The 14,055-nt window shown below is 40.5% G+C and overlaps 1 protein-coding gene across 1 annotated transcript in view; it reads left to right on the forward strand.

The window, feature by feature from the left end:
* Positions 1–14,055, forward strand: part of COLEC12 (collectin subfamily member 12) — a 202,534-nt gene that overhangs the window by 15,261 nt on the left and 173,218 nt on the right. Inside the window, exon 2 of the mRNA XM_055126971.1 lies at positions 9,545–9,595. Within this exon, the coding sequence (XP_054982946.1) occupies positions 9,545–9,595 (51 nt within the window). The remainder of the gene's footprint in view (positions 1–9,544; positions 9,596–14,055) is intronic.

Genomic DNA, 14,055 nt, shown 5'->3' on the forward strand with positions numbered 1-14,055 from the left:
AACCAGGTTGGAAGAATGAAAGCAGTGTGTTTTAACTTAATCCCTGTACTATTTATCTGGCCCATGTCTAAGTCTTTTCCTTCCAAAAGCCAAGCTTTACCATTACTCTGGCTTCTGACCTTGGGAAAAGAATTCTTCAAGATATCACAACTAAGGGGATGCCCAGATATTTCACTACCTTGGTGGCATATTGTGCAGGCCACAGGTCACACAGATTTCCACATGGAAGCAACACCTTAGCAGATCCCACAGATTATCAAATTGAACCTTGGATCTCTGGCCAGCAATGTCTCGTAGGAGACTTGGACCCAGGTGGCCCTGAACATTTGACCAAGAAGTATCAGGGCAGACTTTTCTGATTCTTACCACCACCCAGGCCTGTGACTGTAGGTAGTGGTGGCAGGGCAAGTCAGGACAATTTACAAGATTGCTCAAAGCAGAGGGTATTTCTCAGCCTAAAATTTTTTTAATTAAAGAACTGTGATTTACAAAATTATTGATAGGTAATTTTGAGGCATACAATTTTCCAACACTAATCCCACCACCAGTGTCAACTTCCCTCCACAAGAGTTTCCATGCCATCTTGACAGGCACGTTTCAGAGTTTGGTGGTTGTAGTTAGGTTTCATGATTTCATTGTTGTTGAGTGTGTGCTTTGGATATGTAGCAATACCACTCTTCCACATCAGCAGTACACCCAAAGCCTCTGATCCCTGTTCCCCCATTACTTCCTGTTCTTGCTTCCCCCGCCGTGAGTTGATTCCTTTTCCCAGCTCTTTTGGAAGCAATGACACACCTTTACAGTGGATTGGACATAAGTGTTTTGTTCTATCAGTAAAGGCCATTCAAGAGCAGAACTGCATCAGGGCAGATGCTAGATGGAGCAGCATATGGCTATTCAGTAGCACCAAGAACAGCTTGGAAGAAAGGTGGGAACTCAGTCTAGCCTCTGTCTGAAGTCCTTCACCAGACTCTTGGGAAACTCTGAATAAACTTGTTCTGTTCAATTTGTCATTTTCACTGTCAGTGCCAATATTAAAGGCTCCAAGTCCAAATACCTTTTATTTTGTTGTTTGAGATTGAAATTCTCAAAACACACACCCTTAGGAGCATGGAGTCTTTGCTGATTCTCAGGTTGGCTGCGTCTGTGCTGTCTTCTCTCTCTGAAAGTCTCTCCCTCAAACTTTGGCAGTAAATTACCTTGTTTTGTTTTACTTTGCTTCCCTCCCTGGTTTGGGGGGAGGAGGCACATCCAGTGTCACTCAGAGCTTACTGGTGGCTCTGTGCTCAATGATCATTCTGGAAGTGCTCAGGGTAGAAATTCGAGTAGACTGCACATAAGGCAAGTGTCTTACCCTTAGTACTCTCTCTGGACCATTTTACTCTATTTTTGATTGTTGTCAAATTAGAGATGAATATACTTGAAAGAGCCAAGGCCTTTCAGAGATTTATTATGAAAAACAGCCCTTTTCTCCCTGCCCTGCCATCATTTCACCATTTTCAGTTTCCCAAAGACTTCTTTACTTATTTTAAAAGCATTTTTATTTTGGCATTTACTTGTCTTTCAGTTTTCTTTCTTTTTTTTTAACTGAATCACCATGCGATACAGTTAAAAAGCTTTCATGATTGAGTTTCATGAAAGGATCAAACACCCATCCTTCCACCAGTGTACATTTTCCACCACCAATGTCCCCAGTACCCCTCCCCCCACTCTGACCCCACCCCCATACCCTGCCTCTATGGCAGACAATTTCCTTCTTATTCTCTCTATTTTTGACTATTATGGTTTGCAATGAAGATACTGAGAGGCCATCATGTTTGGTCCTTTATCTACTTTCAGCACACATCTCCCATCCTGAGTGATCCCTCCAACCATCATTGACTTAGTGATTCTTTCTCTATCCCAGCTGCCTTCTCCCCCAGCTCATGAGGCAGGTTTCCAACCATGGAACAATCTTTTTTTTTTAATTTTTTAAAATATTTAATTGAATCACCATGTGGAAAGTTACAAAGCACTCAGCCTTAAGTCTCAATTATACAATGGTCAAATACCCATCCCTTCACCAGTGCACATATTCCACCACCAAAACCCCAGTATACTTCCCCTCCTAACCCCCCACCCCCCGCCTGTGTAGGTGATAATTTTCACTACTTTCTCTTTACTTTGATTACATTCAATATTTCCACCAAAAAAACTCACTATTATTGTTTGGAGTTTCCCCCACAAAATCAGACCTGCTGAAAAGGAAGCATTTGATAATTTGTTTTCCATTGCTGAGAATGAAGAGATATTGCGGCTGCGTGGTTTTGGATTTCTGTATTTTAGTATTTAAGTAACTAAGTCCAGGGAAATTTCTGCCAGAAATTGCATCATTTCAAGCTCATACCTCTCTTTATTGGTCCTTATAAGATGGCGGTCACCACGGCTTTCCCCTCGGAAAGGAAAAGCAGAGAGAGAAAAACCTTTCCCCTCCTGGGTGGCATGGGGCCATGGCTTAGTTCACAGTCTAGAGACATTTCTGCAAGAAGCTGCTGGTACCAAAAGTAGTTTAGCTGGCCTCCAGGATCATGGTCATCCAGCAACGGAGAGGCCGTACACGTGTGGCCACGCAGGTCACATCTCGGCGGAGAGCCCATGGAGCAATCTTTCTGGCCCTTGTCTCTGCTGTCTGTGGGTGTTAGGCTTATATTATGCTATTTTATATTCCACAAATAAGTGCAGTCATTTTGTCTGCCTCTCTCTTTCTGACTCATTTCACTTAGCATGATACTCTCCATGTCCATCCACTTATAAGCAAATTTCATGACTTTATCTTTTCTAATAGCTGCATAGTATTCCACTGTGTATATGTACTATAATTTCTTTAACCAATTGTCTGCTCTCGGACACTAGGGTTGTTTGCAGATTCTGGCTATTGTGAAAAGTGCTGCAATGAACATACAGGTGCAGATGTCATTTCTATTGTGTTTTTTTGTGCTCCTGGCATGTATTCCCAGAAGTGGTCTTGCTAAGTCATATGGAAGCTCAATTTCTAGTTATTTTAGTAATGCACATATTGTTTTCCATAAAGGCTGGCTATTGGCATTCCCACCAACAATAAAAGAGTACCTTTCTCCACACATTCACACCAGCACTGCTTGTTCTTGTTCTTTTTGATGTGTGACAGTCTCTGTGGTCTGATATAAGATGAGGTCTGATATATGATATAAGATGATATATCATTGTTGTTTTGATTTGCATCTTTCTGATGATTAGTGATACAGAGCATTTTTTAATGTGCCTTTTGGCCATTTGTATTTATTTTTTGAGAAAGTTTCTGTTATTTCTCTCCCCATTTTTGATGGGACTGGAGGCTTTTTTCCCTGTACAGTTCTTCCAATGTCTTGTATACCCTGGATATTAACCCCTTATCTGATGGGTATTGGATAAATAATTTTTTCCATTCAGTGGGCTTCTCTGTATTTTGGTCACTGTTTCTTTTGAGGTGCAGAAGCTTCTTAGTTTAATGTAGTCCCGTTTGTTGATGTTTATTTCCACTTGCTTGGTCAGAAGGTTTCGTCCTTAAAGTTGCCTTTAGCTTCAGTGTCATGGAGGATTCTGCCTACATTTTCCATTTTCCTCCATGTATCTTATGGATTCATGTCTGATATGGAAGTCTTTAATCCATTTTGATCTGACTTTTGTGCCTGGCAGTAGACAGTGGTCTGAGTTAGTTTTTGTGCAGGTAGCTGTCCAGTTTTCCCAGTGTCATTTGTTTAAGAGGCTTTCCTTGTTTCACTGTACATTTCTTGCTCCTTTACCAAAGATTAAGTGATCATATATCTGAGAGTTGTCAGAATATTCAACTCTGTTCTGTTGGTCTGCAGGTCTGTTTCTATTCCAATACCGTGTGGGTGTGATATTTTTGGTAGCTTGTCAGGCTCTTTCGATGAGCAACAGGATGACAGTGACAGTGAATGTACATATAGTTTTCATATTTTTACTATCATGAATAATGTTGCCATAGTTGATCCTCTTATAAAGGTTTTTATATAGATATACACCTTACAGGTATTTTTCTAGGAGGGAAATTGCTGGATAATATTGGTAACTTTACGTCTAACCTTTTGAGGAGCTTCCAAGCTCTTTCCCAAAGTGACTGCATCATTTTCTTTTCCTACAAGCAGTATATGAGAATTCTAATTACTGCATATCCTCGATACTTACCTACCTTTTTGACAACAGCTTTTTTTTTGATGTAGCGGAGCCATACCCAGTAGTGTTTGGGGCCAGGTGCCACTTTGGTGCTTGAGATGGTTACTCCAAGAGGTCCTTGGGGGCTTCATGCTCTCCTGACAGACAAACCCAGAGATTCAGCAATCAGAGCCTGTGATCCAGACATTTAACTACCTCCCTAGCCCTTGCAGCTGCTTCTTGAACATATACTCGAGGAATCTTTCGTCAGCCTCACCTTTATTCTCCTTTCTAGAGTGACCTGTGTTGCAAATTCCTGAGCCTTTTTTTTTTTTTTGCTTTTTGGGTCACACCTGGCAATGATCAGGGGTTACTCCTGGCTCTGCACTCAGGAATTACTCCTGGCGGTGCTCGGGGGATCAGTGGGATGCTGGGAATCGAACCTGGGTCGGCCGCATGCAAAGCAAACACCCTACCTGCTGTGCTATCTTTCCAGTCCCACAAATTCCTGAGCCTTTTCAGGGTTCTATATAGTAAACCATTGCTTTTTAACTTTCTTGCTGGCACAGGCTTCAATTTCTTGGGTTTGTGGGTCCAGTGACCATCATATGATAGAACTTGAAAGCTCCACTGGTCTGGATCTGTGCTCGTGACCTAACTATTCACAATGTATGAGATGTTGAGTCAAATTATATAACCTCTCTGAGTCTCAGTTTTCTCATCTGTGAGACAGAAAAAAAACTCAATGAATGGGAAGTACTTGATGCTGAGTATGTGTTGACTCTTAGTAATCTCCCCAAAATATGGTGGACAATCAAAAATAGGAAGATTTATGGGCTGACATGATAGTACAGTGGGTAGGGCATTTGCCATGCACACAGGTGACCCAACTTTGATCCCCGGCACCCCACTTGTTTCCCCAAGCCTACCAGGAGTAATCATGAGCTCAGAACCAGAAGTAAGCCCTGAGCATTGTCAGGTGTAACCAAAAAAAGATAGAAAGATTTAACTTCTTTCTTTCAGGAATTCATGAACTAGTGGTAGACTCAGCTTAAGTTCACTGTCTTTTAATGCCTATAATGTTCCATAAGATTACTGTTATTTAGGGTATGGTGTAACAGATTTTCAAGTGGTTTCCATCTGGTAGAGTGACAGTAGAGCAGGAATATAAGCAGACAGAGCTCAGTGTTTTCACACCAATACAAAGCAAGCTCTGGGGTGATAGCAACAATTTGGGCCACAGATTGAAATTTTGTTGTTGTTTTTTGGCCTTACCCAGTGGTGCTCAGGGATCACTCCTGGTGATGCTTGGGGAACTCCAGGTGGTACCAACGTTCAAACAAAGTATGGCCGGGTACAAAGCAATACCTTACCTGCTGTACTATCTCTCAGCCCTAACTGGAAAATTTTAATATGTATGACTCTTGACTCTCTAAGCCAAGTAAACTAAACTTCCCTTGAACTCATGGAACTCTGAAATATCTCAGAGAATAAATCAGCAGAAAAATTCTGTTCAACCTTCTCTATCACAAAAATCTCTGGCCAATGTGGCACTGTGCCAGTTGTCAAGGAAAGTAAAATCAAAATCAAAATCATATTTTGAACTGTGCAAGCGAATATAAAACTCATGTATTAAAAGGAAGAATGAGAAAGTAGGGCTGTGGGAGCCAAGAAAGCACAAGCCTGTGGATACGAATCTTGACTTAAACACATTTTGTTATACAGTAAGTTAGGGTTACTGCTTCCTTGAATACAAAGTATTCTCAGAAGCGGGGATCAAGTATGACCACCCCAGAACTTAAAGACTCTAATTCTTAACCAAATCCTTGCTTGTGGAATTGTGTGGCTTTACTGGTATCAGAGTTTCAAAAAGTGACAGGTTGCTAAGGAGATGGGATATTTTCTAGTGATGATGCCCTTATTTGAGTGTTTCATCTTTGCTAAACCTGGTGCTCTAATCAAGGGCGATGTCTCCATTGTATGGAGAAGGTTTTGAGAAGCGAGTATAGCCTGGCACACAACATCTAGGCAGTTTGTGTTCCTCAAACCTGTCTTTAAATCTTTGTGGCCTCAACATAGTCTGGCTCTCTCAAATATTTAGTGTTAGGCTCACCCTGCCTCTCAGCCACTCTGTCTCGCCTCTCTCCTCACGGGGCTCGCCTGAATCAGGTCTGCTTAAACGTTTCCTGTTCACATTCCTTTTTTTTGCCCCAGAAAATCACCAGTGGTGAGCATTGTCATAAACAATGCTCAGATTTATTATGCTGTTGACTTTGAATTAAGTTTTGGTTGTCAGAATTTTTGGTTTTGTTCAGAAACATTTTGCTGTTGTGAGTTTTTGTACCCCCCCGCCCCCCAGTTCAGCTGTGTGGTCTACCACCTGGGTCACAAGCCCAGGTTAAGAAAGTTGGGACAGTGTGTAGGGCTCTTGCTTTGCATGCAGGTCACCAGTGTTTGATCCTGGCACCCCTTATGGTCTCCTGAGCTCACCAGGAATGACCTCTGAGTGAAGAAATAGGAATAAGACAACCCGAATAGCTGGGTATGCCCTTCCACTCACCACCCTCCCCACACACACATACACACACAAAAGAAGTTGTGACCTATACCAGTGGGTTTTCAACCTTTTTATTTATGCCTAAAAACTAGCGGTTGAAACCCATAAGCTGAATGAGAAGGTCTAGTGGATTTCAGAGGTTTTTTTTTTAATGCCTATGGACTGGCATCAGTTCTTGACCCAGCATTTAAAACTCCTCATCTGTGTCAACATAAACCTGATCATGCCTTCTCTATCCATAGTCTGAGCTGACTGTTAACTGGATGGCTGGTGAAATTTGGCATTGAACCCAGGGGAACTCCAGTACTTATAAAGAACTGTATTTTCAGTATCACCTGCCCTACCTCTACCTAGCTTTCAAGACTATAAAAACATGATTCTAAAGTCAACATTTAAAAACACTGAGTCAAAAAAAGTTAAACAGGTTTTGTTTTTCTTCCTTCTCTCAGCATTTCTTAAAGCCTATAATAGTTCAGAAAACATTCTGAATTTCCAAGAGTGGGATATAGTTTTGGAACTGTATATTTTGCAGTATTTTCAAGATTCTTCTCTCCAAAAAATCATTAAGATATTAAGATTGATTAGAGAGAAAGAGAGAGAGCACGCTCAAAAGGCTGGGGCTCTATGCCTGGTGTGCAGGAGGCCCTGAGCTTAGTTCCCTGCACCGAGTGGCCCTGAGCACCGCTGGCTGTGGCCCTGGTAACCTCCAACACTGCTGGGCCCAAGCAGCTCTATATTACTGGGTTCAAGCATCGTAACTGGGCCAAGAATTGTTGAGAGTAGCCCACTGGCCCCCTGAAAACTGCTTTGGAGGGCATACTCTACCCTCCTCCCCACCACACCCAGCCAAATTAAAAATTCTTTGGGGATGAGGGGTTAAGAGAGTAAGTAGGAGATCCTCTGTGAGTTCTATCAGGGGTCTCTATTAAGCCTTTGTTTTCCTAAACCCTATTAGGGACTTGAGCATATTCATTTGGAGGCAGAGCTCAATTGCTTTATTTTTAATTAAAAAAATTTTTTTTGTCTTTTTGGGTCATACCTGGCAATTCTCAGGGGTTACTCCTGACTCTGTATTCAGGAATTACTCCTAGTGGTGCTGGGGCAGTGGGGTGAGGGGGTGGGGGCGGCACATATGGAATGCTGGGGATCGATCCCAGGTCAACCACGTGCAAGGCAAATGCCCTACCTGCTGTACTATCACTCCCGCCCCAGACCGGAATTCCTTTAATAACGAAAATATGAGATATCTGATGTCCCCAGGGAAATTTCAGGAAGGAGAGACTAAATTCTTAATGGGAAAAAAGATCACAGGGAAAGAAAACAAACAAATAAGCTAATGGTAGGCCTGCTGTAAAAAAGCTTGGGGGAGGGTAATAAAACTTCTAAGGGGAAATTTTAAGCTATTTTCTGTCAGAGGTGCAATATAAATTCTTTGTTTCTGGTATGAAATTGTCATTGATCATCTCTAGCTGTCAATGTTTTCATGTGATTCCTTTGCAGATGTGGCCCTGGGGAAGGGGAGGGTGGGGGGGAGGGAACTGGCAGGGAAGCTGGTCCTGAGCACCATGGTTACTATTATTCAGGGCATCAGCCCCACTGGGCTGAAGCAGGTATTTGCTAAATGAATAAATAAATGGTTTTTAAAGCAGAAGCAACAGATAAGGATTTCTCTTTACCTGAATCAAACATATTCTCTCAGCCATTCCATAACACTCCCTAACAAACTAGTGTTCCGAGGCTCACCCTCACATACTATTAATATATAATAGTTTAATTTTCTATTACATTTCAGAGATCAGCACTAATTGTTGAAAGTTGATACAGAGACTTTTTCGCACCCTCCCCAATCCCTGCCTGCTATATCCTCTTTTATGAAAGCCTGTCACCTTCTGAATGGAAGGGACAATTTCTCACCTATTTCTGAAGCTCTACTGCTGGGAAGTCTGAGAAAAGGCAATTAAAATCATTTTTCTTTTATTTCTCTTTTTGGTGGGGGTTGAGGCAGACACGCATGACAGTGTTCATGACTCATTCCTGACTCTGTGCTTAGGGCTTGCTCCTGGCTCTGTGCTCTGGGGCCTATTGTAGTGCTGGGGATTTGATCTGGAGTTGGCCATATGCAAGGCAAGCACCTTAACTTCGGTACTATCTCTCTCACCTCTTTCAAATCATTTTTTTAAAAGATTTTATTTCTTTTATCTTTTCCTTCCTTCTTTCTTTCTTTCTTTCTTTCTTTCTTTCTTTCTTTCTTTCTTTCTTTCTTTCTTTCTTTCTTTCTTTCTTTCTTTCTTTCTTTCTTTCTTTCTTTCTTTCTTTCTTTCTTTCTTTCTTTCTTTCTTTCTTTCTTTCTTTCTTTCTCATACCGGCAATGCACAGGGGTTACTCCTGGCTTTGTACTCAGAAATTACTCCTGGCGTTGCTCAGGGGACCATATGGGATGCTGGGAATTGAACCCAGGTTGGCCACGTGAAAGGAAGATGCCCTACCCTGCTGTGCTATTGCTCTAGCCCCTTTCAAATCTTTTTGACTGAACTTCTGAAATAAAGCTCAGGTTCTATGCAGTAATTCTGACCAACTCAAAAATAATTGGTCAGAGTTCCCTGGAAAAGTCAGACGTAGACATATTCACTTGTCAAAAAGTCTCCTTTATTTGCACAATACATTGCTAATTCATACCTAGCAGAACTGTGAAATGAGAGGTTCTTTAGCAACATGATAAAGAATTGCACTGTGTCCCTGGGAGCAGTTGAGTCTTTTCTGACCCCACTCTTCTGGCCCCCTCAAGCTTATCGTGTATCTTTTTTTCTCTTGTAGACGACTTCGCAGAGGAGGAGGAGGTGCAATCCTTCGGTTATAAGCGGTTTGGTGAGTTCTAACAAAGCTCTTTTCCTTGTCAACTTACCAACAAGACCATTGTTGGACCTTTGAGGCAGATGAATGTGGCTCTGAGTCCCAGTGTTTGTAGAAGGTTGAGTTTCTGTATAATAAATGGATGATTTCTCACAATGTTGAGGGAAGTGAAATAGACCTGTGCCCAGGAGTGGGGGAAGTTGGGGGAAGTGATGAGGTGTTACAGGGCGGGTGGGAGTGTTCCAAATACAAACTGGGTAATTGGTAAAGGTGGTGGAGAAGAAAATCGGGACCAAATCCTGGGATTTCTGGAATATTTTAAAACAAACGTTTTTACTGTAGGGTTTGCGTTTACACTGGTGGATTAGTGAGAGGAAGACTTTTTCCCCCAGGAACCACAAAGACACAAGGATTTCAAGATAGGCTGAATGATGCTCCCCTCCCTTCTCTAACCCCTCCCCCCCACACACACCTGAGTTGTTCGGGTCCTCATTTCTCAAACCTGGATCTTAACATTTTAAAGCAAAATGGTTTTGCAGATCTCATTAAGTTAAAGAGTTTGAGACAGAGTGATGGTCCCAGGTTACCCAGTTGGACTCTAAATAAAGTCGCAGATACCCTTATAAAATGGAGGGAGAGGAAGTTTGACTACCTAGAGGAGATGGTGATGTGATGATGGAAGCCAAGGTGAGAGGGATGGACTCTGAAGATGGAGGAAGGGGTCACAAGCCAAGAAATATTGGTGACCACTAGAAGATGGAAACGGCCAAGAAATGGGTTTCCACTCAGAGCTTGTTTAGCGAGTGCAATCCTGCCAACATCTTTATTTCCACTGACTGAGCCTACTTTCAGACTTGTGGCCTGTAAAATGGGGAGACAAGACATTTCTTTGTTGTTTTAAGTCATCCTGTTTATGGCAACCTGTTAGAGCAACCCAGAGAACTAGTAGGTACATCTCTGCCTCTTCCGCTGAGGCATCTGGGTGTTCTCTTTGGGATCGTGCTTTTCATACTTGGCAATTTGGCTTTGAACTGCTAGTGGAACATTCCAAAGTTTCCAAAGACAGTTCAAGGGAAAGGGGAGATGAAGAGGGAGAGAGAGGGAGAGAAAGAAAATGAAAATGAGAATGAGTCTATTTCCTGTTGTTTAAAAAAAAATTCTGACTGGACTTTGATTAAAGTTAACAACCCCCAGCTGCTCTGGCTCCCTCATCGCTTTAGCATTTTTCCTTCTGGACACACACTTCTGCATTACTTTCACAGGGAAAAATAGGACTTTGAAATGGGAACGCAACAGCATCAAACTCATAGCTCCCCATTTAGATGTGGGTAGAGTGGCTTATACTCAGGATACTTTTTTCCCACCTTGGTACTTCTGTTCTTTTGTCTTCACAATTATGTGTTTCTGAATTGTTTACTTAGTTGTACTGATTGCCCAGGAGGTTTTCTCTGAAAGTGATAGAAATGAAGACCAAAAATTACAAAAGAAAGGATATATAGAACAAAACCAATCTTGAGATGCAGAAATAAAGAGAAAATCAAATTTGTAAGATTAAGATAAAATTAATGTTGAAATGACTATGTATGTTGGGAATTAGTAGATTTAAAATATGTATTTGAAAACCAGTGCAACTCTACTTTGGAAATCAGTAGAAATATGGAGAACCAAGAGAAAAGTTTTCTTTAAAAAAAATATTTGAGAGTGGCTTGGTTGATAGTATAGCAGGTAGGGTATTTGCCTTGCACATGGCCTGATCCCTGGCACCTTATGTGGTCCCCTGATCCCACAAGGAGTGATCTCTGAGCACAGAAAAATAGTAAGCCCTGAGCACATCCAGATATGGTCCAACCACCCACCCACCACCAAATTTTATAAAAAAGAAAAGGAAAAAGACACCAAGAGAATTTTTATTCAGAATTTTATGACTGATTCGTTAGATGAATGGAGATTTGGTGAAAATACACAAAAAGTAGTAAGTTGACAAAGAGATAAAATTTATGATGGTTAAGTTATGTGTAGAAATCACAAACTGATGACTGAGGAGACATGATAACTTACGAATGCTGGAGAGTCTAAACAGAGGCTTGTGGAGAATGATACTGACTGGTACAGATAGAGAAAGGGAGGGAATTAATGGGAAGTCTCAGAATAGACTATCAAAGAGATAGTTTAATATTGAGAATTTTTAATCCAACTTAAGAAAAGTGATAGATGTCCAGGTTAGAGTAGAATTTTGGCAATGGAAGAGCCTTTTCAGTGACTTAAATCAGCCTTTACTTTTATAGATGGAAAAGGGGAGGCCCAGACAGATTGAGTACTGGCCAAATAAAGTTAGCTAAGATTTCAAAGAAAGCTCACTCTTCTGACACCCAGTCTAATGCAATTTAAGAAAAAGCCCTTGAGATTGAGGTGACCTTTCAAGTAGAGGATATTCTCAGCTCTGGAAAACCAAAGTAGGCTGGGCAGGGATTTGGCCTCACTACTAGGCTCTGTCATTTTTATGGTTCTTTGAATCTGGATTTATAAAAGGTAAGTGGGCTTTTGGTTCCTACAAAGTGGTCAAAACTGATTATTGAAAGCAGAACCCAAGAACTCATTCCTTGGTATGATTACACTTGCACCATTAAAGGGAGACAAAATTGGTTAAGGTCATGGGTGGGAGTTGTTCAAACAAAAGACATGGCTTTGGCCCTTTTTGTACTCTCAAAATTTGAAACCAATCCCTTAAAATTAGGGGTCTCAGATGCTGTCTCTGACTATTGAAACACTATGGCATCTGCCAAGATAGTCAAGTCTCACCAAACTTTGATGAGACTAAAGCATGCCAATAGAGTAGTGATATGAAGGTCCATCCCTATTAGAATGCAAGGTGAGTAGGTACACTGATGATAGGTGTGGTGTTGAAATTTTGTGCATGCATACCGCCATTAACAGTATTATAAGTCACAGAACTTCAATCAAAAATAAAAGGTAAAAATAAGATATTTCATTTTTAAAAATGCAAGGTAGAATTATCACTCTTCTACAATTTGAAACATGGCAATTTGGTGGATTTACATAGTCAAACATCAAGGGTGACAAGTCTAAATCCTCATTTTTGAAATATAAATTTGTGATTTCCTCTGAACCTGGAAAGACAACATATAGAATTTAGTTTCTGTATGATTTTATGTATGTCTTATTTATGCAAGTCCAGTGACTACAACTTTAATTTAGAATATAGATGAGCCAGGATTTAATTATCCACAAGACAAAGGGACCAGTACCCTAGCAGACTGTTATTTGGTGGGTTGTTTCCAAAAGTTATTCGTGAAAATTTTTCAGCAGTATTTGCTATATGAAGTTAAGGCTGTTTACAAAATAACACTGCACTTTACTTCAAATTTATCAGAACAATATAGAGCAAAAAGCTTGATCTCCAGCAATCATCGTCCCATGATTCATTATTCTTTATTAACCAGTAGCTTCCCACATGCCCACCAGAGATGCACAGTTGTATTTTGGTGTCAACCAGGATTTTGTTGTTGTTTCATTGTTTCAGTTTCTCTGTATGTCATGCTTATAATCCACTTTCCCAAGATTCTGATAGGTCCCTGGGGAGGACAGAGATCGAATCTTACAGGCTTGCCTGTTTTTTCTCTCTATGAAAAGTTTCCTTGAGGAAAATATTTGAAAAATGAAGTGACCAGTATCAAGCTTTAATCAGACCCAGAGGGTCAGTGCTTCTTGGCCTCAGCATGTAGTGCTACTGATCTCAGGATGAAACTAAAGTTATGATTTAGCAGTGTTTATTCTCTACGACATAAGATACCAGTATATTAATTATTATGCTATTTAGATAAAGTGTGACTTATACCAGAGTTTCTTAAACTTTTCCCACTCACAATTCCTTTTTCCTCTGAGAAATACAGCATAAGTGAGAGCTGTCTGAAACACCTTAGATTCATTACACAATTGATTTTGAATTAATTTTTGGTCATTGTAGGTTCAGAAACCTTTTATTATTGCCAAAATGTTTTGTTACCCTCACTTTCAGCCATGTAACCTATACTTTAAAAAACGAGAATATTTCTACAATGACCATCTTACCACGAACTTCAGTTATTTTCTTCCAAAATACATTGCTTGTGGTCCTAGAATACTTTATTATTATAGTTAGTGAAAAATTATAAATGATATTCTAAGGGATTTCATTCTATATTTTAGAATTTGTATAAAATTGGTTTAAAGAAATATCTTCAAAAAAACCTACACTTCTCATATCATTAACATGAATGCATTTGGTTTTGTTAAAATAAATTATTTTTCATTAAATGATATATGGAGTATGTGGAAGAAAAAACAATGTCATTTCAGTTCCAAGGGATTAGTGCATCAAGATTCCATCAGAGGAGGGGAGAGGTGTGGGGAAATGGTGAGTTCCATATCCTGCTTGTTAACCTACGTAGAAATGATCAAATAGATACAGACCACAC

The sequence above is a fragment of the Sorex araneus genome, chromosome 2, assembly GCF_027595985.1.
Source record: "Sorex araneus isolate mSorAra2 chromosome 2, mSorAra2.pri, whole genome shotgun sequence".
NCBI lineage: Eukaryota > Metazoa > Chordata > Mammalia > Eulipotyphla > Soricidae > Sorex > Sorex araneus.